Source organism: Anabrus simplex, chromosome 3 (assembly GCF_040414725.1).
Source record: "Anabrus simplex isolate iqAnaSimp1 chromosome 3, ASM4041472v1, whole genome shotgun sequence".
NCBI lineage: Eukaryota > Metazoa > Arthropoda > Insecta > Orthoptera > Tettigoniidae > Anabrus > Anabrus simplex.
The window spans coordinates 402,318,196-402,342,372 of record NC_090267.1 but is presented as its reverse complement, the minus strand read 5'-3'; the positions used below and the strand labels follow the sequence as shown (position 1 = coordinate 402,342,372).

The window sequence follows — 24,177 nt, the reverse complement described above, 5'->3', positions numbered from 1 at the left end:
TCAGATATGGTACTATATCCCAAGAGGATACGATACGTAGTGAGGAAGAGAAGGCTAAAATTACGATAGCCGAGGAAGAATTTAATAGTTCGGTTCCTTGGCTGAATGGTCAGCGTACTGATTTCGGTTGAGAGGGTCCCGGACTCTTGGTTGGGCGCAGTATGTTAACTCTGTCTCGCTTTCCTTTCTAGCGATTTCCCCATCAGATGGGTGCAGTGTTTGCTTACATCTTCCCCATTTGGCCCTATCTAGGATGTTTCGAGGTTTGAGGTCCACAGCGCGCATCTTCCACGATGTTGTCCATCCAGCTGTTCGGCGGCCTCCGTCGTGGTCGGCGCCCGGGTGAATACAGTTGAAGGGCCATCTTTATTGCTGAACTATCGTTGCTTTTCATGACATGGCCATACAACCAGTGTCGAGCCTGTCTCGCTTTCTCTACCGTATGGACCGCAAAGGGTTTACGTGGTACATGCTCATTTCGGACATGGTCAAAGAGAGTCAGTCTCAGTGTCCATTGTAACAACCTCGTCTGCATAGAATGGGGAATCTGCCCATGTTTTCATGTCACAGAGCGATATTCTACTCCATACAGGGCAACTGGTCTTATCACAGGCTTTTATATTTTAGCCTTCATATATTTGGGCTCATTTCTTCGCAGAGGACACCTGTCTCCAATTGGACCTTGCTGCGCTGACGCTCATCCGGGCGTAAGTAGTGGCATCATTATCTGATGTGACAGAAGATGAAGTATACCTGAAATGGATGACTTCCTGCAGGGTCTGAACACATTTTTAATGGTGCCACTGATTTGGAAGCCACAATCTAGATATGCTGATTTTCGGATGTCACATCGCAGCCCATTCTCATCCAGCCTAATTTTCCAGTTTTTCACCTGGTGCTGAAGTGCAAGGCTGTACCTTTTGGAAGTATTACAACATCCGCACATAGGAGTGCCCGTAGATGGGATATTAAATGCCAGCTGTTGCCGTATCTATAAAAAGGATGAAGATTAAAGGGGGAAAGGAGGAACTTCGAAGAAAGTGATGTTAAGAAGGTGGACGACAGCCCATCCGGACATCAAATTAGGCTTGTGATGTTACGGTACAGATGTTGGATCAGTACTACATATACCTCTGCAATTCCGTAGCTGTGAAATGATCGCCAGATGAGATCTTGTGGGACACAGTAGAAATCTTTTTGCAGGTCTACAAATGCTAAACGTGCTGTCTCCCTTACTCTGTGCCTCTGCATCAAAAAACGTGTGGCATGGCATACATCTCTGGTACCACGTCCTCTAACAAATCCGCTCGGATGTAATGTTATTCAATAATAATTCTTAGTCAATTACCCAGTAATCTTTCAAATACCTTCAGAGCATGGGCATAGTAGTCGGATAGACTGGAATCTCCACTCCCTTTCCGAATTGACGCAGTCGTGCTGGTGGTCCACACAATGTGAAGCTTGGTCTCGACTACGACTTGGTTATGATGATGATGCTTGTTGTTTAAAGGAGCCAAATAACTAGATCATCGGCGCCTAATGGTACGAAATGAGTCGAAATATAATTACAATTTAAAAGTACGAAATTCATCCACTGACCAGAATTCAAAACGTGATGATGAAGGATGAATCTACAAATATGAATGTAATATAAAAACATAAAATAAATTAACCCTATTCCATGTTATTAGAAAATTAATATAATTTTTTTAATATAGCATGTCACCTGATGTTGTCAAGATTCGTGCTGGATCGTCGTCGCATTCAGATGGAGGCTCAGTGCACCAAGTAGTTGAAATAGTACAACATAAGGAATACTCTAAAAGTGGAATGGACAATGATATAGCTCTAGCCAAGGTAAGAAACATTCGTACATAATCTATATATATACTGGCGGAAAAAAAAAAACATTCCTAACACCAAAAAGGGGTTGTACTAGATTATCAAACGTTAGTAGGCGTGTTTATATATCTGACAGAAGACATTAATTCAAATTTCTCGCAGTAGTATGGCTCTAGTAGTGGCTTCATTACGTTGCGCATCAGACATGCTTTAAATATAGGCTATAGTGTGCGAGAGCGTTACTTACCTCTGAGATTGGACTTCAGAATGCCTTTACAACGGCGAGAAGCCCAGTATCAACAGCTCACTGCGATTGAACGAGGTCGTACAACAGGGCTACGTGAAGGTTGATGTTACTCGACGTTAGCCCCTGACGGGACGTACTCGGGCTCCACCTGGATACCACGGCCGAACCCTTACGGAACACGCCGAAGATATCCGAACGGCGCACTGGCTTTGAGTTGACAGTGCAAAAGAACGAACTGTAGGAGATCTGCTGATCGAACGAACGAACGAACTATAGTAGTGTTTATAAGGTAGGCTACACTACGAATAGATACGAAGAGAACCGGGCAGTGACGATTTCGTGTTGACAGCAGGAAAGTGTATTTATTGTGCAAGTGGTTTGAGAATAAAATTACGTGTGTATATTTTCGAATATCTACTTGTGCATAGTGTTCGTTACTGTACCTGTGGGATTAGTGTATTTCGTTTGGTGTGCCCAGCTATAGTGTGTATTTAGTTACGTGCCGCGTGTTTATTTAGTTTTTCTTCAGTTTAGGTAGGCCTACTTACATAGCGTTATAATGAGCAACGTTGAGCAATACTCGCGTTCTGAATGTGGTAAAAGCTATGAGTATAATAAAAACCTTAGGAAACATGTTTCTAAGACCCATCCAGAGAAACTAGATGAAATTGCGCATTGTTTAAAGGGCGGACATCTCTTCCGCACCACTGTAAATTTTGTGATAAACAGTTCACGCACAGTTTTAATTTAAAATGGCACGAGCGTCAGTGCCACACAAACTTAATTGGAGGACCTGAGACAGAGGATAAAAAATTTCCTTCTTTCTCAAGCTTCCTAGAGTGGAAACAGCACATTGAAAGCGAAACATATTCACAGTATGTAAAGAAAAGGGGTTCTTACACTGCAGCAGTTAACATGAAGAAACATTACTGTGTGTGTCATCGATCAGGCTTTTTTTGTATCTGAAAGTAAAGGCATCAGGCGCTTGAAGCTTCAGGGAAGCAACAAAATTGATGAGATCAGTCCAGCAAGTATGTGACTAATTGAACATGAAAATGAAATGTGTGAAGTAAACATTAGCCAAACAGGAAAACATTAGCAACAGATATTGCCAACCAGATTCTCTTTCAAGCTATTCTGGACAAAATTTGCGAATCTGTGACAGACTCAAAGCTTGAAAGAATTCATTTAATCACAAAACAGGATTTGTATAATATTGAGCGTAGTTTTAACTTGAGCTCTAAATCTGTCAGACATCAGGAGGATGGTACAAGTGTTGAGGCCTGGGTCAGTGAAGTTAATTCAGGTGACAGTCCCTGTGTATTATTCTATAAACCTCAGGGGACCACCAGTGAAAAGCATCCAAACCTCATTAGTGATGATTTTAATTATTATGAACAGTGCTCAAAGTGAAATATTAAAGAAATATGGTAGTGACTGTATATGCACTGATGGAACGCATGGGCTTAATAGCTATGGGTTTGAGTTAATAACGCTTTTAGTTCTGGATGACTTGAGACAGGGCTTTCCTTGTGCATTTCTGATTTCCAATAGAAGTGACCAGGAAATATTGTCTGTATTTTTCACCTACATTAACAATGAGGTTGGTTGTGTGTCCCCAAAGGTCTTCATGTCCAATTTGGCAGAAGCCTTCTACAATGCTTGGAATGCAGTCATGGGACCTGCAACCATGAGATTATTTTGCTCATGGCATGTTGACAGAGCTTGGAGGAAGAATATTCAGACCAAAGTAAATGGGAAGGAAAAACAAGGAAATGTTTATAAAATTCTGAGAACAATAATGCAACAATATTTAGATTTTTGTGAATTAAATTGGGGTGGTCTTGCACACCTAGTAACTATGTCAGTGAGTGTATAGTATCATGCAACATTTGATTTAAAGCGACTATGAACATTGTGCTTTGAGTGTTTCAGATCAAAAGCAGTTGTTATTTCAGTTAGTAATGAGTAGTTTGGAATGTTGTGATATGATGATGATGATGCTTGTTTAAAGGGCCCTAACAACTAGGTCAACAGCCCAAAATGTTGTGATATCAGGGTTAGATGAGATACGTGTTTGTGGCCTGTTGTAAAGAAAAAGGTTTAGAATGTTTTGAAATATATAGTCAGTATGTAGGTAAATAATACACAGAGTTAATCAATCACTGTTTTCAGGATTTTAATGCAAAAAGTAGCAAGTTATGAGCATCACTGTAAAACTCTTGTTTGTAACATTGATAATTAATCCTATATGGACTACACACACACAAAAAGTAAAGAAAGAAAAAAGGAACATGTGATACAGATATGAGGTCCTTTATTTAATCATGAATAAACACATTTAGGCATATACAAACTACTATTTATTTCTTCCTGAATTGAAATCCTCAGAAGTACTGTTCTGAAGGATCACTAGACATTATGATGGAGGTTGTGCATAACTTGGTGGGTATAATTATTTTTAACTTACTTGCTTTATAGTTGACCTTTCATAGGGCAGAAGGTTGTGAGTTGAAAAAGAGGTAAAGCTTTTTTGAGAGATCTACATTAGATATTACATTTGAAAATTTAATGTGATTGGACCTTTCACAATAGACTCGTGGGCTGTATCACTGTCTGTTTAGAGCAAGAGATTATCTTCAGGGTGCTGTAGTACAGTACTGTACCACCTTCCTCTACCAAAGTCTTTCTCATCGAAATCAACTGCAATATATCCTATTATGAATACATAAGTAATTTAGAATAGGTATGCTAGTTAAGATAAATATAAGTGATGTTTACATTTGTTGAAAGAATCATACAAGGAACAGTATCAAAGTCATGATGGAGGAAATTCAGGAGACAGAACACTTTAAGCCACTTAATAAACAACAGCAGTCATACTTGGCCGAGGAAGGAAAAACTTATCAGCAGCTCACTGTCGGACCTGTGTCTGGAAGTGGGTGAATAATGTGTACAAAACTCAAGGCTGCCACTCAATATTGATATAATAATTTTTTTCTAAAATAAAACAAAAAGAAACACATTGCATATCTTCTTCACAAAACAATATTTACATCACCTCTTACAGCAATCTGTCATTTGCCCTTAATTTCTAATTTTTATCAGAATACTACCATAATACAATAAAAAAAGAAGTGCTATAATATGAATATTAGATCAATAACTAAAAAGGTTTGCTATGAACCATTAAATTACTATTTTTTCTGGAAAATGTTTGTTATAAGATAAGACATCCATCTAAGTTCTTCTGCATGCATTCTACTTCTTTATATACAAGCTTTCTCTTGTTTTAAAGTTATCATTCCATGAAATTCATTCCCTGAGTAACCTTTATATTGCCAAGACCATTTATTACACAGCTTTCTTTAACTTCAATTTTGCTTGTTCAAAAAGCTTGTCACTAGTTGCCATTTCTTCACTTTTATTCCTTAAGTTTCTTGAAATCTTCAAATTCTTCAGTATTTAAGTTGCATTTCTTATTTACTTTTCCAATTTTGATGTACTTTTCTTCCTCTCCATAAAGCTCATTTGGTGCTCATTCTTTCCTTTCTGGATGAGCAGTGTAGCAAGAGTGAGCAGATCTTGTCATTGTCAGTTGCTTCGTTGTGACCAGATCAGTTGTGGTTTGTTTTACTGCAGTAATTTTTAAAAGCATCCTGAATATTTATTCTTGTATTTAATATTCCTGGTGACATGGGCGATGCTTTGTCATTGGTCAAATCTTGGCTCATCTGAGAGAAAGCTCTCTACATCTGCACTCCTACAGGATAGAGTGAAACATATCTTAATTGTATCTGCTACTTCAGGATATTTCCTTTTCCCACATGGAAGTTTTAGATTGATATGAGGTTTCTGGTTCTTTTAACTTACAGATTTTTAATTTGCCTTAACTTTCTCAAACTTAAATATCTTCCATTCATCTTGAAGGATAATACTATCCATGGAGGAAGACTGTAGGATTGACTTAATTGGAGACGGCGAACAAATTCGTTATCTTGGAACTACCTTCAGGGATACTCTAGTGTTCGACGAGACTGCTGTAATGAAAAACCTTCACAATAAGCTCCAACTTCTAACATCGTCGCCACTGCTTAAGGAAGACCAAAAACTCATAGTACTGAATTCCTCAATCTGTCCCACCCTGGTGTACCCTTTCCTGACATGCAGTTTCAAGAAAATCGCACAGAAATTCTTATCCGATAGCGATAAAATGATTAAAAGTGCAACAAAGGAGATATTGCAATTACCGATGGATACTCCAGATGGCATACTGTACACCGAAAAGAAATACAAAGGACTCGCTCTTTTTAAAACCTCGTGGGAAGTTTACCTTCAATGTATTAACGCCTGTAACATCTTGCTTAAGACTAAACACCCACTCAGCGTCACTTCAAGGGATTCTCATGCGGAGAGTTGGGAATGCGTAGAACGCCTAAAACTAACAAACGCTGATATCCAGAAAATAAGTACCAAGAACGGCTTGTACGATACTAAGAAGATCCGGCAAGAGCTACGAGAACGTGAATTCACCTCCTGGTGTTCACTGCCGCAAAAAGGACTCTGAGTACAACTGTACAAAGAGTACACCAGCAAACTCTTGGGTGCGAGATCATACCGGACTGTCTTGTAACGAGTGGAGAGAGGCTATAAAGATGACTGCTAATGTTTCTGCGGTGCGCTCGGTGCCAGGCAAATCCCTGGACAACAACCTCTGTCGGCATTGCCACGGAGAGAAAGAAACTCTTGGTTATGTCCTGGGATTCTGCACACGCGGGGAGCTCCTAAGAAACACGCGGCACCACCAGATCAGATCTCTCATTGCCGAAGAACTAAGAAAGAAGGGATTCAATGTACATGAAGAGATACACGGACTGGCCATAAACAGTAGTTTGCAGAGAATTGACATCATAGCCTTTAAAGACAGCAGCTCTCAAGGATTCATATTAGATCCCACTGTCAGATTCGAGCACCACAGCTGTCAGCCAGAGGAAGTTAATCTTGAAAAGATTAACAAATACAAATCCACTATCCCTTACTACAAATCTAAATACCACCTTCAGGAAATAGAAATAATGGTCGAGTTCGCGGTACCGTACCTCGTCATTTCGTCGCCATATGGAAGCGCTTCCAATGAAGCTCATCCCTGAAATTGCGACCCTCGTCCCCAGAGGCTCCATCAAAATCCTGAGACACCACCTCTACAGCTACGGCTCTGGAATGCCACTCTAATTATACTGTTCCTTTATAATTTAGAGTTTTCTTCAATTAATAGATCTGTACAGAAATTTGGTTTGTTTTATCTTGTCCTTAGTGGCAGCCTGTAAATACAGGACATTTTTCCTAAATAAATGGAAATATTATTATTGTGAAGAATATAAGTTGAAATATCAATGGGAAGAACCTTTGCAACTTTCACCATATCTACACAGCAGTGATGTGAATTTTTCTACTTAGGTTGTAAAAGCAGGTATGTATTAGAAAATATGCAGAAGTAGATTCTCCCCCCCTCTCCCACAAGATGTTTGCAACTGGTGATTTAGTGTTCCTGTACATTTTTCAGAAGAAAAAATGGCTTCTTTTTCTGGCAAGTCTTTCACAAAGTAGTAGAAAATACTACTTAGCATTAAAGAAGGTTGCATAACTGAAATATCTCCTCCTTAATCCATGCTGTATTCAGCCTCCATAATACATCAGTCTTGCAAACCTACAAATGATATACCGGGTAGTAGCCAAGATTCTTCAGCTCATCATACAGAAACTTGAATAAACATTATCTCTTTTTTGGAAAGTCTCAGAGAGTAATCTAAACACCAAGCTTGATACCTGCAGTTGCTTAAGTGTGGCCAGTATTCAGGAGATATTGGGTTCGATCCCCACTGTCGGCAGCCCTGAAGATGGTTTTCTGTGGTTTCCCATTTTCATACCAGGCAAATACTGGGGCTAAGGCCACAGCCGCTTCCTTCCCATTCCTAATCCTTTCCCGTCACATCATCGCTGTAAGACCTATCTGTGTCGGTGCAGCGTAAAGCAACTTGTAAAAAAAAAAAAATACTAAACAAAGCTGCACTAGGCATAAAACTCAATTCACCCTTGTATGTTACATTTTAAAAAAAGAAAGTATCGATTAATTTGTAGTTACGGATCTACAAACTGTACTGGTATGTTTGTGGTAAAACTCTCAAAATATTTCTGAAGAGCGAGACTTAGTTCTCTCTGTTAGAACATGGTAGAAATTATTCAGTTCTCATGATGCTGTATGCATTTTTTATAATTTTTGAGTTAGTAGTTACCAAAGTTCAAAAGCAAAATAATTTTCAGGAAATTTCAGCACTTACACTTCCCATTGAATGTGGCTGTTGACAATTCCAGTGAAAACTTACCTTATTTAAAGTCCACCATTAATGGTACCACATTCAAGTGAAAAATGTGTGGCTTAATTAATGGGAAGTTTGTGTATGTACAGGAGAGTACAGTCTACACTGGAGGTGTGCTCAATGGGTTTGCTTAAATTATCAGCAGAAGCTAAAACTGTTGTGGCATTTTTAGTGCCTCTTTATTTATTTCACTTTTTTTTGTATCTGTCTCTTGGCACAGGCCAGAGCAAAGTGTAGCTTCTACCGAAGTCCCAATCTCATCCATGGCTGTGACAATATGGAAGCTGCTGGGGTATGGGTCGTGCTGAGTAATGACATTTGGAACACAACTAGTGTTTGAGTGTTATGAAAGGTGTTGCTCATAGGATCAATCGTGCTACAGTAGCACCTTCTGGTCCAGTGAGGAAAGCAATGGCAAACTACCTCACTCCTCGTCTTGCCTAGTATGCCTCATTTGGGCTCTGCCATTATTTTTTGCAGTTTCCATATAACTGCATAGCCTTTGGTGGTCCTAATTGAGGATCCAACCAGCCTCTGGGCTGATGACCTAACAGACAGAAACAAACTTTATCCCTTTCTCCTGTAAATATCACAGGTAAGGACCTAACATCCTATGCAAGTGAAGCCTGTTGTAACATGAGGGCTTAAAATTTGTGTGATAATAGCAGACAATAACAGAGTGAACCATGTAATGTTTAAGGACTTGTCAATATCTGCAAGTTATGAGTGTCATCTCTCAAACAATTTCAAAACTTTCATTTTTCACAGTGTGTATATTTTAAAAATTATCATAATCAGCTGAGCTTAACCAAACAGACTCTGCAAAAAGCTTTAATATTTCCATCATTTTATTACCATGACAATTAACAGCTGCCAAGTTCTCAGATATCAGAAACGTGTACCCAAAGAAAGTGGCTGTTAGCTGAGAATGGCTCCCAAACTAAACTTCAGAATAGTTTTTCCACATAGGTACTCTTGAACAACTCTTGTGCAGTTAATAACTTCTATAAAACTACATTTCCTGTGATCAAACAAGAGTGTAGAACGGAGTAAAGAATTGCACATTTTCTGCAAACTGTGTCTCGGTAATGGAAAATAATGAATATTTAAAAACGTTATTGCATTTCCCTCTGGGAAAATCAAATGGGCATAAATGCCTTTCAATAAAATGTGTGATGCTATGTTGCCTAGCAACCATGCAGGCTGTAATCTGAAATATTGATGGAGAATGGACCATGACATTAAGATCCATGGTTCGTGCAGCTCTCAAGGTAATGTCGCCAGCTAACATAATGTCACACATTTTGTTACATAACAGTATTACATTACACAAATGTTTGAATAACCCTCAACTGTTAAGTCCAAATGTGTGGTTTATGGTGTGTGTTTCTGTAGACATATCCTAGTGTGTGAACCATGGGCAACGGCTGAGTGGCAAAGTTAATCGTCCTCAGAGTTGGGATACCCATTGCTATGGAATTAGGGTGGACATTTTTGACATGTTCCAAGCCAGGACCCTCCTGTTGTTCTAGCAGCTAGAACTATACAATCAACCGGTGGTCCCTGCCTCCTATAGGAGAGATTCTCACTGTGAGTATGTGTAAGTAAGGCAGCATCCTGCTTCACAGAATGTACCAAGCTCAGAATATTTTAAACACGCCTTTTAAACTTACGTACTTAGTTATGTCCTTTTACTCTTTTGGAGAGCATAGGGCTTTGACGACGGAGCGCCAAAGTATCCTATTTTGAGCTAGGGTCTTCAGTTCTCCAAAGGTCTTCCCTTCTTGTTTTGCCTCCTCCATCACACTGTCTCTCCATGACTTTCTGGGTCTACCTCTCTTCCGTTATCCTTGGGGGTTCCAAAACAGAGCCTTTCTCTCCACTGCATCCTGCTGCTTCTGCAGTATGTGGCCGAACCATTTCAATTTCCTCCGCTTTATTTGTATGCCAATGGGCTCTTCTTCTGTTTGTTTCCAGAGATCTTCCTTTGAAATTACTTTTGGCCAAAAATGCATTTAATTCTCCTTTAGCATCTATTTATAAATACCTGTAGTTAATGAGTGATCTCTGAGGTAACTTTCCCGGTTTCTCAACCATGTAACAGTACTGTTTTTACATTTGTTCGAAAAATGCGAAGTTTGGTTTTCACTGAGATTTCTCTGGCCCTCCATATCGGATAGAGTTGTATGAATGCCACATTTGCTTTGTGGATTCTCATTTTGACATCAGCAGCTGCTCCTCCATCCTGCGTAACCATACTGCCAAGATATGTAAACTCTTCGACTTCTTGAATGTCTTCATCACTGACAATGAATTTCTGTTTGCTCTTCAGATTGATATTCATTGCTTGTGTTTTCTGGGCATTTACCTTGGAAATGGCAAATAAAATGGAATTCAATGCGGATCCATCACTATCAATGAGGCTTATGCAAGAAAGAAAGTAGAACTGGCAGAGTCAGCAAAGAGGCTGCATCCGGGTGTGCTAGGAGTTAAAGATATTCAGGTAAGTGGAGATAATGAGGAAGAGATAGATTAGAAAGTGTTCTTAACAGGTGTTAAAATGGGAAGGACTGTTAATCAGGAGTTCTATTGCACACATTATCATTTTGGTTAGGCTCGTAAATGAGGAGATGACTTGGGTAGATTTAGCCGTTGGAGGAATTAGGATGAGAACTGTCGGCGTGAACCGTGGCAGCTAAACACACTAACCACTAAACCACAGAGGTGGTCGATTCAATACTATACCATACAATAAAACTTTCACCAAAGGAACAATATTACGCATTTAGTACAGTTAAATAAAGTACGGTGTGATTATACAATTAAAATCATTTAGTATTTGACTACACACTAAGAAACTAACAGATACTAAAGAGACTGCCAGACTGAAGAATGCACTCGGCAAGCAGGTGAACCATACCTCAGTGCCCATGATCTTGGCAAAAAATGTACCCTTGCTACCCTTCCTCATAGCACATGCAGTGTACACTACTTGCTGTGGCGGTATACAAATCGGTTATGCGGGATGAACGACATTCTGTGTGTATTTCCTCTAATAATTTTGTTAATAATTAAATAAGATGAGGAAAAAATTAGCCGATAAGACAACAGGGCTTGTACAAATTACTTTGCTTAAAAATAATTTCTATAATTCCTAGTTTCAGCTGGCTAAAAATGGAATAATGTAATCTTTTATCCACAAAGTGAGGGGGCAACTGCCCCCCATCCCCCCCACTATCGCCGCTACTGCCCTGTATAAAAAGGAAGATGGGAAGAAATGCAGAAATTATAGGGGCATCACTCAACTTTCTCAATCAAACTTTTGGAGATCATTTGAAAATGAATTAGGAATATAGTTGAACCGTTATTTGAGGAGGAGCAATGCGGGTTCAGGAACAACTGAAGCACTACAAACCTGATATTTGCCATCAGAATGATAACGGAGAAGCACTGGGAATAGGCTATGTTAAGAACTTAGTGATGGTTGGTATGGACATCGAGAAGGCCTACGACAGTGTGCCTAGAGAGATAATCTGGGAATACCTAGAAGCTATAGGTCTGCCAGACATCCAGATTGATAAAGTAAAGATGCTCTATCAAAAGTGCTTAACATGTGTCCAAATATTGGAACAGCAATTTAAAGAATATGAACTAAAAATCAATAAAACAAAAGCTCTTTAAATGACTATCAACAGTAAAGGTACATATTCAAACAATTTCCTGGAGGGAAGTCTATTGCAGTCTGGTTCTAACTTCAAATAGGCTACCTTGGAAGAATCACTTCAAAAGATAACACATTAAAAGAAATACTTAACAGGACTCAGAAATTTTCTCAATTTCATTTTCAAGTGAGAAACTTACTCTGGGATGATAAAATACCCCAGAAAGCAAAACTGACCATGTTTCATACCTACTTCATTCCATTTCTCACATATGGACTTGAAACATGTACCCTGCATAACAAGGCAAATAGTAAATCCAGTCAACAGAAATGAAATTCACCAGAACAATGAACCAAAAGACCAGGAAGGACAAGATTAGAAATGAAGCAAATAGAAAGGAGGCTGGCATCAAAATGCCTGTTACCGAGCTTTTAGGAAGAGGCAGGCTACAATGGTTTGGACATGTTATGACAATGGACAGAACGAGAACAGCAAGGAATCATTTTGACAGAGAAGTGAAAGGGGGAGGCCAAGGAATTTATGGATAGAGACAGTGAAATTGGAGGTCAGCAAGAGGAATGCCAAGTGGGAAGATATAGAGGAACAGAAACTAAACTTTAACAGGATGAAGTAGCAAGCGCTTGTACTCCACACCTGGGAAACTGGAGCTTGAAGATGATGATGTATGGTTGTAAGAAATTTGTAAAATTTACTTTGCACAGGAATCCTCTGGAAGCAAATTTCAGTTATGCAAATGACACCTCGCTTTTCTTTCAAATTTCTGATCATGGCTTAACAGTTGCAGAACTCTTAATTTGAGCCACTAATGACTGACACTTTCAGCAGTACTACTATGTACCAACAGGGAAGCTGCAAATCAACAATCTTGAGAGCAGATTTAGCTGTTGCCTGCAGCTTTCAGGAAGGTAATTATCATATATCAGTCACACAGTTCATGGAGTGTGATAAAAAAATCATACCATAGTACATCATGCTTGAAAATTTCATGTGATTTGACCTTTTTTTACAATAGAAACAGGAGTGTACCACTGACCCTTTAGGATGAGAGATTATCTTTAGTGCTGTTGCCCAGGTGGCAGATTATACTTTCACTAGAAATACTGTTATAAGTCTCAATTAATACAGTATATGGTATTGATAACATTAGCCAAAAGATTAATTAATTATAATACAAGGTAGTGGAACTGAGGCTGTACTTGTATTTTGGTATTGTTGATCTTGAAGGATAGCCTATATCCATTATGGTAGTGGTTGGCGAATTTGCTTGAATCTTATTATCTCATGCTTGGCAGAAAAAGAAAGAATACCCTTCAATATCAGCTCACTGTCAGTTCCGCCTATGGAATTACATAACCTCTTCAATAACCTAGAGGTACTGAGTTTGATGGGATTATATTCAACCTTCTCATTGTCACTTTCTTCTGACTTTCTGATACAGATTCAAGCAAATTCACCAACCACTGATGGATATACCCATCAAGATCAGCAATACTGGAATAAAAGCAGAGCCTTAGTTTCACTACCTTGTACTATAATTAATTATCTTTTGGCTAATTTTATCAATCCCGTAGGTCTATACTGTATTAGTTGAGACTTAAAGTGAAAGTACAATCTGCCACCTGGGCAACAGCACCTAATGCAGATCACTGATTATTAGTGCAATTCTTATTGATTAATCAAACTGTATATCGGTATCTGAGGTAAAGTAGGTATTCATTCCAATATATGAGGTTATAATACTCGATGCAATATTGAGATGAAATATACAATATAAACGTCAAATATAATATTAAAAAATACACAAATATTTTTTTACACATTTATTTATATAACGTCTGTACATTTTAAAAGACTGGGCTTGCTTTAAACGGGTTGTAGATCACATGTACCACTCGGATATATAAGAACAGTGACAATCATTGAGCTCCAGAGACCGAAAGCATTATCCAGTATCTTCTCACAAGCAACGGGCAGTAGATCACATGTACCACTCGGAGATATAACAACAAACAGTAAAAATCATTGAGCTCCAGAGACGGAAAGCACTATCCAATATCTTCTCAACAAACGAGTCACGTTTATATACACATATGCTAATACTCTGAGCATAAAATAATAGAAACAGTGCTGACCATGTGAAGCTGCAGTAGGTCAAAATAAACTTACAGCAATGTTCTTCAGAATAGTTCAGTTCAGATCAGTTAGTTATCTGAACTACTCGATTCATGATGGCGGCGTACGCCATTCGGAAAGCTTCGGCTTGCTCCGTAAGGCTTCGGTAAAGCTTCAGAGTGGAGCCGTAGTACCAAGGTCTGTCTAGGGAGGTCTGGTCACGCTACCACAATCCTTTGCGGTGGCGGCCATATTGGGTCTCAAATATCGTTGTTACGTGGGCGTGCCCGATGTAATGATGTGAGTTATTACTTATATTTTGAAGGAAAACGGGATACTGCGCCGCACCAAATTGTCAAAATAAGACAACTGACGGAATTAGAGTGTTTCGCTTCCCGAGAGATAAGCAAAGGAGAGCTCAGTGGGTACAAAACTGTAGGCGTGACAAATGGCAACCTACAGATAATTGCTTCTTGTGCGAGGTTAGTGAAATACATTCGTATTATTCCTGAATAACCGTATGTTTATATGAACAATGTTTTGCATTTATAGGTCTTATTATGTAATTTATTTTTTACTAGTGGCTTTACGTCGCACCGACACAGATAGGTCTTACGGCGACGATGGGAGAGGAAAAGCCTAGGAGTTGGAAGGAAGCGGCCGTGGCCTTAATTAAAGTACAGCCCCAGCATTTGCCTGGTGTGAAAATGGGAAACCACGGAAAACCATCTTCAGGGCTGCCGACAGTGGGGTTCGAACCCACTATCTCCCGCATGCAAGCTCACAGCCGCAGGCCTCTAATCGCACGGCCAACTCGCCTGGTGTATTTTCTTCTAGCATCATTTTGAAGAATCTCAATTTGAACTAAAGAGGGCAGATGGACGGAAACCACTCAAGTGGAATTCCATCCCAACAATTTTCAAAGTCCCTAATCCACCTGTCTTTGACATGTAATAGGAAACCTCCCAAAGGAAGAGAATTGTCTTTCAAAACAAGCAAGAGAAGTAACAGGAAGTGTGTAATACTAGTATTGATGTTTATGAAAATTTCCTTTTCATGTGTTCGGCTCCATGGCTAAATGGTTAGTGTGCTGGCGGGGGTCCCAGGTTCGATTCTCGGCAGGTTCAGGAATTTTAACCATAATTGGTCAATTTCGCTGGCACGGGAGCTGGGTGTATGTGTCGTCTTCATCCTCATCACGACGCGCAGGTCACCTACGGGAGTCAGATCAAAAGACCTGCACCTGGCGAGCCGAACTTGTCCTCAGACGCTCCTGGCACTAAAAGCCAAACGCCATTTCATTCCATTCCTTTTCATGTAAACTACAGACAGTATTATTCTAACCCTACATGCAACGTAGAAATGTTTCACAGATATTTGTTCCTGTTCAGTTACCAATTATAACCACAACAAACAATAGGCCTATCACTCCAAACCAACAATGTATGTCCAGCTGGCCACCATTACAACAATTGCATTGATAATAGCAGTCTTATACTGTACTGTAGTTATTATTGACAGCTAAATTTTATTTATCTTAAATGCTCTATAGAGTACATTATATTGCTGGACAAATACTTAAAGATCACAACACTCGCTTCACTCGCACTAACCAACTACTGTAATTTAATGTACCGTAGCCTAACATAATATTCTAATGTAATCCCTAAAATAGCCTAACCTAGGTTAACTCAACTTAATAGTGACTGAATTTCTATTTCTTATGAAATCGTGTCTACCAATGGCTTTCATTTTCTTAACCATTATTATTATTATTATTATTATTATTATTATTATTATTATTATTATTATTATTATTATTATTATTATTATTATTATTATTATTATTATATGCACGAATATCAGGAATCAGCTAAGAGCCCCGTGGTCGCCAACTCACGCTCCCTGGTTAGGAGAGCCTGACGCCCCTTTCAGTCGCCTCTTATGGCAGGCAGGGGATACCGTGGTTGTTCTATTGCCTCCACCCACGGGGGGAAATCTATTTTGAGTTGTGACTACGAGGCCCTTAGCTGAGTCTTGACATTGCTTTCACTATTCTAGTCCATCCGACCTCCCCTGGTCAACACTTGTTCTTTTCCGACCTCGACGGCATTAGCGCATTCGAGGCCTAGGAAGTTTTTCATTTCCACGCACTTTGTGACCATCTTTCTTTTGCCGATACCTTCATTTTTCGAAGTTTTGGTCCCCCTCCATTTGTTTTCTTCTGATTAGTGTTTATAGAGGATGGTTGTCCAGATGCACCTCCTCTTAAAACAATAATCACCACCACCACTTTGTACTATATAGCTGCATGGGTTATCAATAAACTAGTTAAGAGTAGCTAAGAACATCACTCTTGTTGTATACGTGCAGAATATTTTTGCCTTAGAACCGAAAGAAGTACCACACGAATGGATAACTACAGTTACCATACATAATTTAATGCACTCAACTCAAGAGGCATTCAGTGTTTGCCAACATACTGGGGTAACCTTTTAGAAACGCAGTATCGGAAATTACTCTCTTAATAAAGAAAACGCTGAAGGTAATTTATTCCAACCGTCGTTTAGTACTTTAAATACAGTACTTCAAGTTAAGTATTTCATGTACCGGTAATCATAATATGACAGAGGTACTGTACAGATTTCTATGTTTCTGTCAATAAGATTACGTATTTGACAGATGATATTAATAAGAAACACAGTAAGACCAAGTTGTAAGGAAGTAAAAGAGAAGAACATGAGCTTTTCTGTTGATTCTTGTTTCTCAAAAAAGAAAAATAATTTCAGGCTCTGTTAATTATCTTCCTATTCAAATAGATGTGAATGTATTCATATCATTTAACTGTTATACAGTTATATATACATGGCCAGGAGATGCCTAATTAAATTCTTAATCAAAATTGGTTGGTATTTTGTTTTTATTTCAATGTACGGTACCGAAATCCTCTAAATTCGAATACATTTGCCTTTGGTTACGCTCGCTTAAAGACCCAATATGGCGACTCCATAAATAGCATTCGTGACTTGACCTCCCTAGACAGACCTTGGTAGTACGTCCCGTCAGGGGCTAACGTCGAGTGTTGATGTTCCTTCCGCGCTATTGCATAACGACTTGGCAGGAATGTCTCCACTCTCCAGTTGTGCTGGCAGCATTGGTCACGAGAAGGTATGCTCGCAAGAATACCGGGCTCCGGACGTCTCCGTGGCACCACCCAGAGGGAGGACCGCCGTACTCGGCGCATGTTGTGGCGCAGCGGACTACGACTGCAGCAAGAATTCGAGCGGCAGTTGACACCACAATGACGCAACGAACTGATTGAAATCAGTTACTTGAAGAACAACTCCGAGCCACGCTGCCTGCAGCGCGCATTCCACTTAACACAAACCACCCCCGTTTGCAACTTCAGTGGTGTCAAGCGAGAGCTCATTGGACGATGGAGTGGAGGTCCGTTGGGTTTTCCGATGAAAGCCCGTTCTGCTATGATGCTAGTGATGGCCGTGTGTTGGTTAGAAGGAGTCCAGGTGAGCGCCTGCATCAACAATCTCGTCATACAGCACGAGTTTTAGCCTGGGGAGCAATTTCCTATGACAGCAATAGTATTCTCGTGGCTATCCCACGCACCCTGACTGCACATATATTCCTCTGTCTGGTGATGTGACCTGCTGTGCTGCCATTAAAGAACAGCATTCCCGGGGGTTGTTTTCCAACATGATAATGCACGCCCCCATGCCGCTGTTGTAAACCGAAGTGCTCTACAGAATTTCGACATGCTGCCTTGACCTGCTCGATACCCAATCGAGCACGTATGGCGATTTATTGGACGACGATTTTAGCATCATCCACAACCGGCATTAACCGTCCCTGTATTGGTATTTCTGTATCAGTCGTGTCCACAGTAACAAGGAAATGAACTTTTAAATTTCCCATCGTTTCTGTCTGTATGTACGAGCATCACGAGAAAATGGCTGAAGAGAATTTAAGGAAAATCTGTATTTAAAGTCTGGGAATAAGGTGTTACAGTCTAGATTATAAATAATTTTTATTTACGCTGGATGAAATGGTAGTTTAGCTAAAGGTGCCTAAACTTTATTTATATATATATCATTGGTCGTACCGAAAATTATTACATACCATGACAAATGTTATATAGAATACAAGTTCCAATCATTCATGTCTTTTACTGTTAACGGCTATGATAGTAGAATAACGAATTTAGACACTTGTTGTTTAGTCCATATCAACGCCAACCATCGTTAAGATTGAAACATGTTTTGGCATGATTGTCTTAAGGTGTAAAATCGCATGGTCATCGGTCCGTATCGAGAAGGAAAATGTGAAGATGGTTATAAAATATGAGAAAAATCGTAAAAGAACGATCGCTTAAAGAATAAGGTAAGAGGGAGTCATGTAAGGAGGACTGTTCTTACATCAGATGATCTAATATCCCAGACACGGAGGAAAACTAAATGTGAAGGCCTACAATTTTGAATGGTCATAAAACTGATCAACAATAACATTATATTGACCATTGTTGTGATGTGATTCGCCTATTTTGCTGCCACTCATCTCCGATAGATGGGAGTACTGCTGCATCCCGAGTAAAACAGCATGCCTAAATATTGGCGGAAAGTATCTAGGGAGTTAGATAACTTTGCAAATTCCATATAATTAACCCATCAACTGCGGGTACTCCAGCTAGTATAATATGCACTTCAAAAACAGTATTGCACCACTGGGTTTTGTTTTTTTTTTTTTTCGTGAAGAATGTTCGCTCTAAGAGTTGCTGCATAACAGCCATCCGAATGACGTGTAACGCTACCTGGTAGTGTACGTGGAGGTAATACACGCGGTCTCATAATAGTCCAGAACAGATCGCAGTTATTGTCACGTATGACCACAGCATGACAAGAGCATATCATTGTGTCCTGTGCAGTATACTTGGGGACATAACATGAAGACATCGCCTCACACCACTACTCTCCTGTGGCAGCTCGGTGTCTATTAGCGGGTTATACGATTTACTACGTCTACTGTAGCCGGAGTTGCCAAATCGTCTATCTCGTTAACACCAAAAGGGCCAAAGCAATCCATTTAGCAATTTTAATAGCAATATAATAATGTTATAATAAATACATAACCGAGTTTACGACAATCATAAATTATCTACTACCTACACAAGTGTTCCTTGGCGAGCACCTACTCGTACACCCCAACACCGTGGTGCGAGGCACAGACTGGCAAGGGAGCACTTTGGCTGATCTCTCGAAGAATGATGGCGAACCTCCTCACGAATGAAAGAATGAGTACTGATTGTCTCTGATGCCGGATAATCGTCGGAAGGGGGTTTGGAGAGAGAGAGCGAGATAACGCCAGACAAGTCCTGCACGCCATCATACATGACCATCAGGGAGGTGAATCCGTCTTGTTAAAGGGCGGCGTTATGTATGGACGTCGGATGGCACTCATCTTTGTAGAGGGCAATATCACCGGTACACAATTCGGGAAGTGAATCCTGGTGCCCACTGTTCAGTCATACTGACAATATTTAGGCGAGAGATTCAATTTGCAACGAAAACGCGCGCCCACACCGTTCCAATCTTCTGAACCTCTTCCTCAGAGAGGCCCAAATCCATCAGAAGAACTGGCATGCAATGTCTCCGGACATGAATCCTATTGAACATGCCTAAGATATGCTGAAGCAGGTGGCGTGACGACGAACGAATCCACCTCTCACCCTGGCCGACGTCGGGAGGGTTGCTTATGATGAGTGTGACAAGATCTACCAGGACAGCCTCAACCGCCTTATGGACAGCATCTCACGACGGGTCCGATCATGCTTCACTGCACGGGTTTGGATTAACACAATATTGAGAGATGGAATCAAATTCCCATACACGATAGATGGATGCAAGTTGCTTAAAAATAGTGTCTGTATTGCGCCTGTCGTTGCATTTCATTAAAAAAATTCGTGTTATGCTTGACATAACGTGTGTATTTGCATCTCATACATTACCTGGGCTCATCTGCAACCAAGAAAACCGCAACTCCAGGTGGTGCAACACATTCTTGAGGTGTATCTATCCACAAATATGAAAATGGCTGCTGATATAGTTGAGATTAATGAACTCAAAAACTACTGGACCGCTTTCGCTAAAATTTCCACTATTTATTCTTCTTACTGGTGGGAGGGCTTAGGAAGTGGTTTGAATGAAATCTGATGGGTAGATTTTTATGATGAGTAATTTTGTAAAATTAAGTTAATTACATATGGAATTGCTCCTGTTTTTACAGCCGGACGACCTTCCTGACGCTAACACTATATGGAGGGATTTGATCATTATTACATGTTTCTGTTGTAGTTGATAGAACAACGTGTTGTCAGAATATGAAGAGAAAAATGTTGGAACAAACACAAACACTTCGTCTCCGGGCCAGAAGAATTAATGAAACGAGAATAAAATCTCTAACCCAGAGAAGAATCGAACCCGGCAACCTATGAAGCAAAGGCTTAAACGCTGACTATTAAGCTAAGGATTTGGTCCTTAAAATTATTATTATTGTTACGGAGATCTCCGTGGTAGTTAGAGGTGAAAGAATGTGCGGGCTGGAATAGGTCTCAACTATAAAATTAAAGTTAATTTAAAACTTTAACAAAGGTTAAATTTTCTTTTCAAAATCAACCAATAACAGAGTATAACAGGTACCAAGTAGCAGATCAACAAATTAAGAAATTACAAATTACAGTTCGTTACAAGATTTGGGCTTCGAGCCCCACAATCACAATCCTTGAGCTATTAGCCCAACTTTACCAAGGTACAAAATTGAACAAAGGGGCAAAAAAACCATCATGCCAAGGAGCACTTGCTCCAAATTACAATGTTAAGCCTCCTAGAGGCATACAGAAAACGAATTTAGGAAAGAGCAGACCCGCTCTCAAAGTTCAAGCCTATCAAAGGCCACAACGAATTTCTCTTCTATTTGCCCTCAAGGCGCACAAAGAAACAGGGGTATTTACTACCCAACCTACGGGCCTTCGCAATGAAAATAAAACATCAGGTTAAGTTACTGGCCCAAAGTACAGAAAGGACTGGAGGCGTGAACATGCACTCCAAATACACCTTTTAAAACCTAAATGGCTCTAGTCCGGTACACAGGGGCTAATCCCAAGCTAGGGAGGTGACCCGTATGAGAAAACTTTAATACATTAAGGAAGCGTAGAAACGGTTATGAAAACGTAGTCACCTCAATTTCAAAATGAAAGGGGAGCTGGAGAGGGTAAAGCACTCTCTATCCCCGCTTTACAGTTTAAGAGTTTTGTAGTTTTTACATAGACAGAAGAGGAATTTACATTTTGAAAGTGGTAGGTTACATATTAAAGGTTTCGAACCTTCCCCGAGAGTTAAACTGCTGAGCTAGCAAGAAATAAAGATGTTAAAAGGCCATTACCTTGCTGAAGATCTGCTGACTGAAGAACGAGGCGCTTCCCGCCCCCTGCTACATATTCACACACTGAGTTAGATGTTATACTAGTGGCCCGGAGACAAGAAAATCAGCAGTTTTTATACCCTCGTGGAAAATTCGAGACCTTTCAAGAATGAGTAGACACCCCCCCTCAACTTTATTGGATAGCTTAGAGCTACATATCCATATCGAAGAAGACATACATGATTGGCTGAAAATTAATTAAATAAATTCGGGATTGGCTAAGTTCAAACCTGGCGGAAGGAAGGATTAATATTGCCAACCCAAAAACAAAGAACAAAAATTTAGTAAAGACAACAACTTTTGAATACAAAATATCTTCGAGAAGGTTCATTCCTTTGCACCAGAGTGCATGATCATAGTTTTTTGTAGAGACAACTGGTAGACAACGTCCACACTTCTTGGTCACTGAAAAACAAAAGTAAATCAAAAACACTCAGTGACATCTTCTGATAAACCGTAGAGTTAGTTCGGTTTTTAAAGTTCAGGGTTTCTCCTGTAGAGTAGATTAAATTGGCACAAGATTTGAACTTGCGTCGTAGAGGTGTACTGCCCGGTACAATTATTATTATTATTATTATTATTATTATTATTATTATTATTATTATTATTATTATTATTATTATTATTATTATTATTAATAGCTGGGATATTGGTTCAGATGTTTGAGACGCTAGTCTTCTAACCCTAAATTTCCGTGTATATCGTGGTCGCGTTAGGAAGTTGGTAGTGGTGCTATTGGTGGTGGTTATTGTTTTAAGAGGAAGTACGAGTAGGCAACTATCCTCTATATAACACTAATCAGAGGGGAGAACCGAAGGCATCTGACACATCGAAAAATGAAGGTATCGGCGAAAGGATGGCAAGGGCGCCCGAGGGCGTGAAAATGAAAAGATTCCCTATGCCTCGCAAACCTAATAGCTCGGGGTCGGAATAGAACAAGAGTTAACCGAGGGAGGTCGGGTAGGATAGATAAAAGTGAAGAACCTTGCACAAGTAAGTAGCACTGCCAGGACTCAGCTAAGGTCTCTGCCGCCGTTAATCCACACTCCCAAGTTCGGAGCCCCTGGAGCCCCTTCTAGCCACTTCCTACGTTAGACAGGGAATACCGTGGGTGTTATTCTACCACCCCAACCCACACAGTGTTCTTATGAAGGACATCTGGCTGTAAAGCTGAGCTAAATATACTACAAACTGTTTCCCACGATATCAGGAAGAACATGAATTTTATTTCATCACAGGATTACTCCCATTTTTCAACAGTTACGGTTTTAAATAATATCTACACGCCTAGTGGCCGTGATTGTTAAGGCGTTGAAGCCTAAATGGTCTGACACCGTGGTTATCTGGTGAGAGTCCCGTTTGTCGAAAAAAATTATCTATCAGAATGTTAGCCGGCATGGTAAGGGAGTGGGGGGTATACAATTTCTAATCAGTAGACTGCGTGACAAAAACCTCGACTAAATTCCAAAATTCTCCACATTGCTCATATGGAGTGAGGGCATATGTCGCTGTTGTTGGTGATTCATCCGTCAGATCGAGACGTAAACCCTTTAGCAGACCTCTTGGTCTTAGTGATTACATCCCTCAATACAAGGTTGGCGGCAGGAAGGGGTATCTGGCTGTAAAATAAGGCCAAATCCTAACGCGTGACGCAGTTTGCGCCCACGGCCCTAAAGATGTAAGTAACTGTAAATTTAACCTAATTCACAAAATGTTATTTTATTCTCCTCATCCTCGTCGTAATAAACCTAGTAGCGTATGAAAACCTTATCCTCCTCTTCCATAAAATTGTCTGAAAGTACTATTTCATATGTGCGTTTGAAGTTTATGTTCCAGTTCGAACACTTAACTGTGACGTAAGTATAACAGACTTGTAAGTGTTAAAAGAAAAATAACGAAAAGTGCATGTGCTTTTTATGTGTGAGTTTAGTGACTGACTTCTTGTAGGCTTCATATGATTCTACTGCTAGACGGGATGATAGGTGACCTGGCAGTAGGGTTAACACGTGTGTCTACCTAACCTCACTCACAAAGGTCCTTTACCGTCTGCTCTTAGAAAAGCTTAATCAGTTTGATGACATGTACTTGAGGATAGATTGTTGCTATGACATTATAACCTACTTTTTTACTATAAACGCTAACCTAACCTCCTACGTGATTTTTATTGACGCCCTTTGAAGGAGGTGAACACGTAACGTAACATATAGGTGAGGATAACAGGTAACTCTCATTTTTCAAAGTGTTCCCAATTTCCATATCTCTTAGAAGTGTCAAACTGGTAAGGTTCCTTCATTCACAGAAAATAAACATGTAGATGTTCTTTTCTGTTCATAACACAAGAGATTGTACGTCTACTGTTCAAATATTTTCTGTTCTTTACAAAATACATGCAGATATGAAATTTATGTGCAAGGTAGGATACCAACCT

The 24,177-nt window shown here is 39.8% G+C and overlaps 1 protein-coding gene across 4 annotated transcripts in view; it reads left to right on the top strand.

Moving 5' to 3' along the window:
- LOC136867376 (trypsin-1) overlaps positions 1–24,177 on the top strand; it is a 286,922-nt gene that overhangs the window by 221,353 nt on the left and 41,392 nt on the right. For all 4 annotated transcript variants that reach the window (XM_067144554.2, XM_067144557.2, XM_067144553.2 and 1 more), the window contains one exon: positions 1,719–1,857. In XM_067144554.2, coding sequence (XP_067000655.2) covers positions 1,719–1,857 — 139 coding nt within the window. The remainder of the gene's footprint in view (positions 1–1,718; positions 1,858–24,177) is intronic.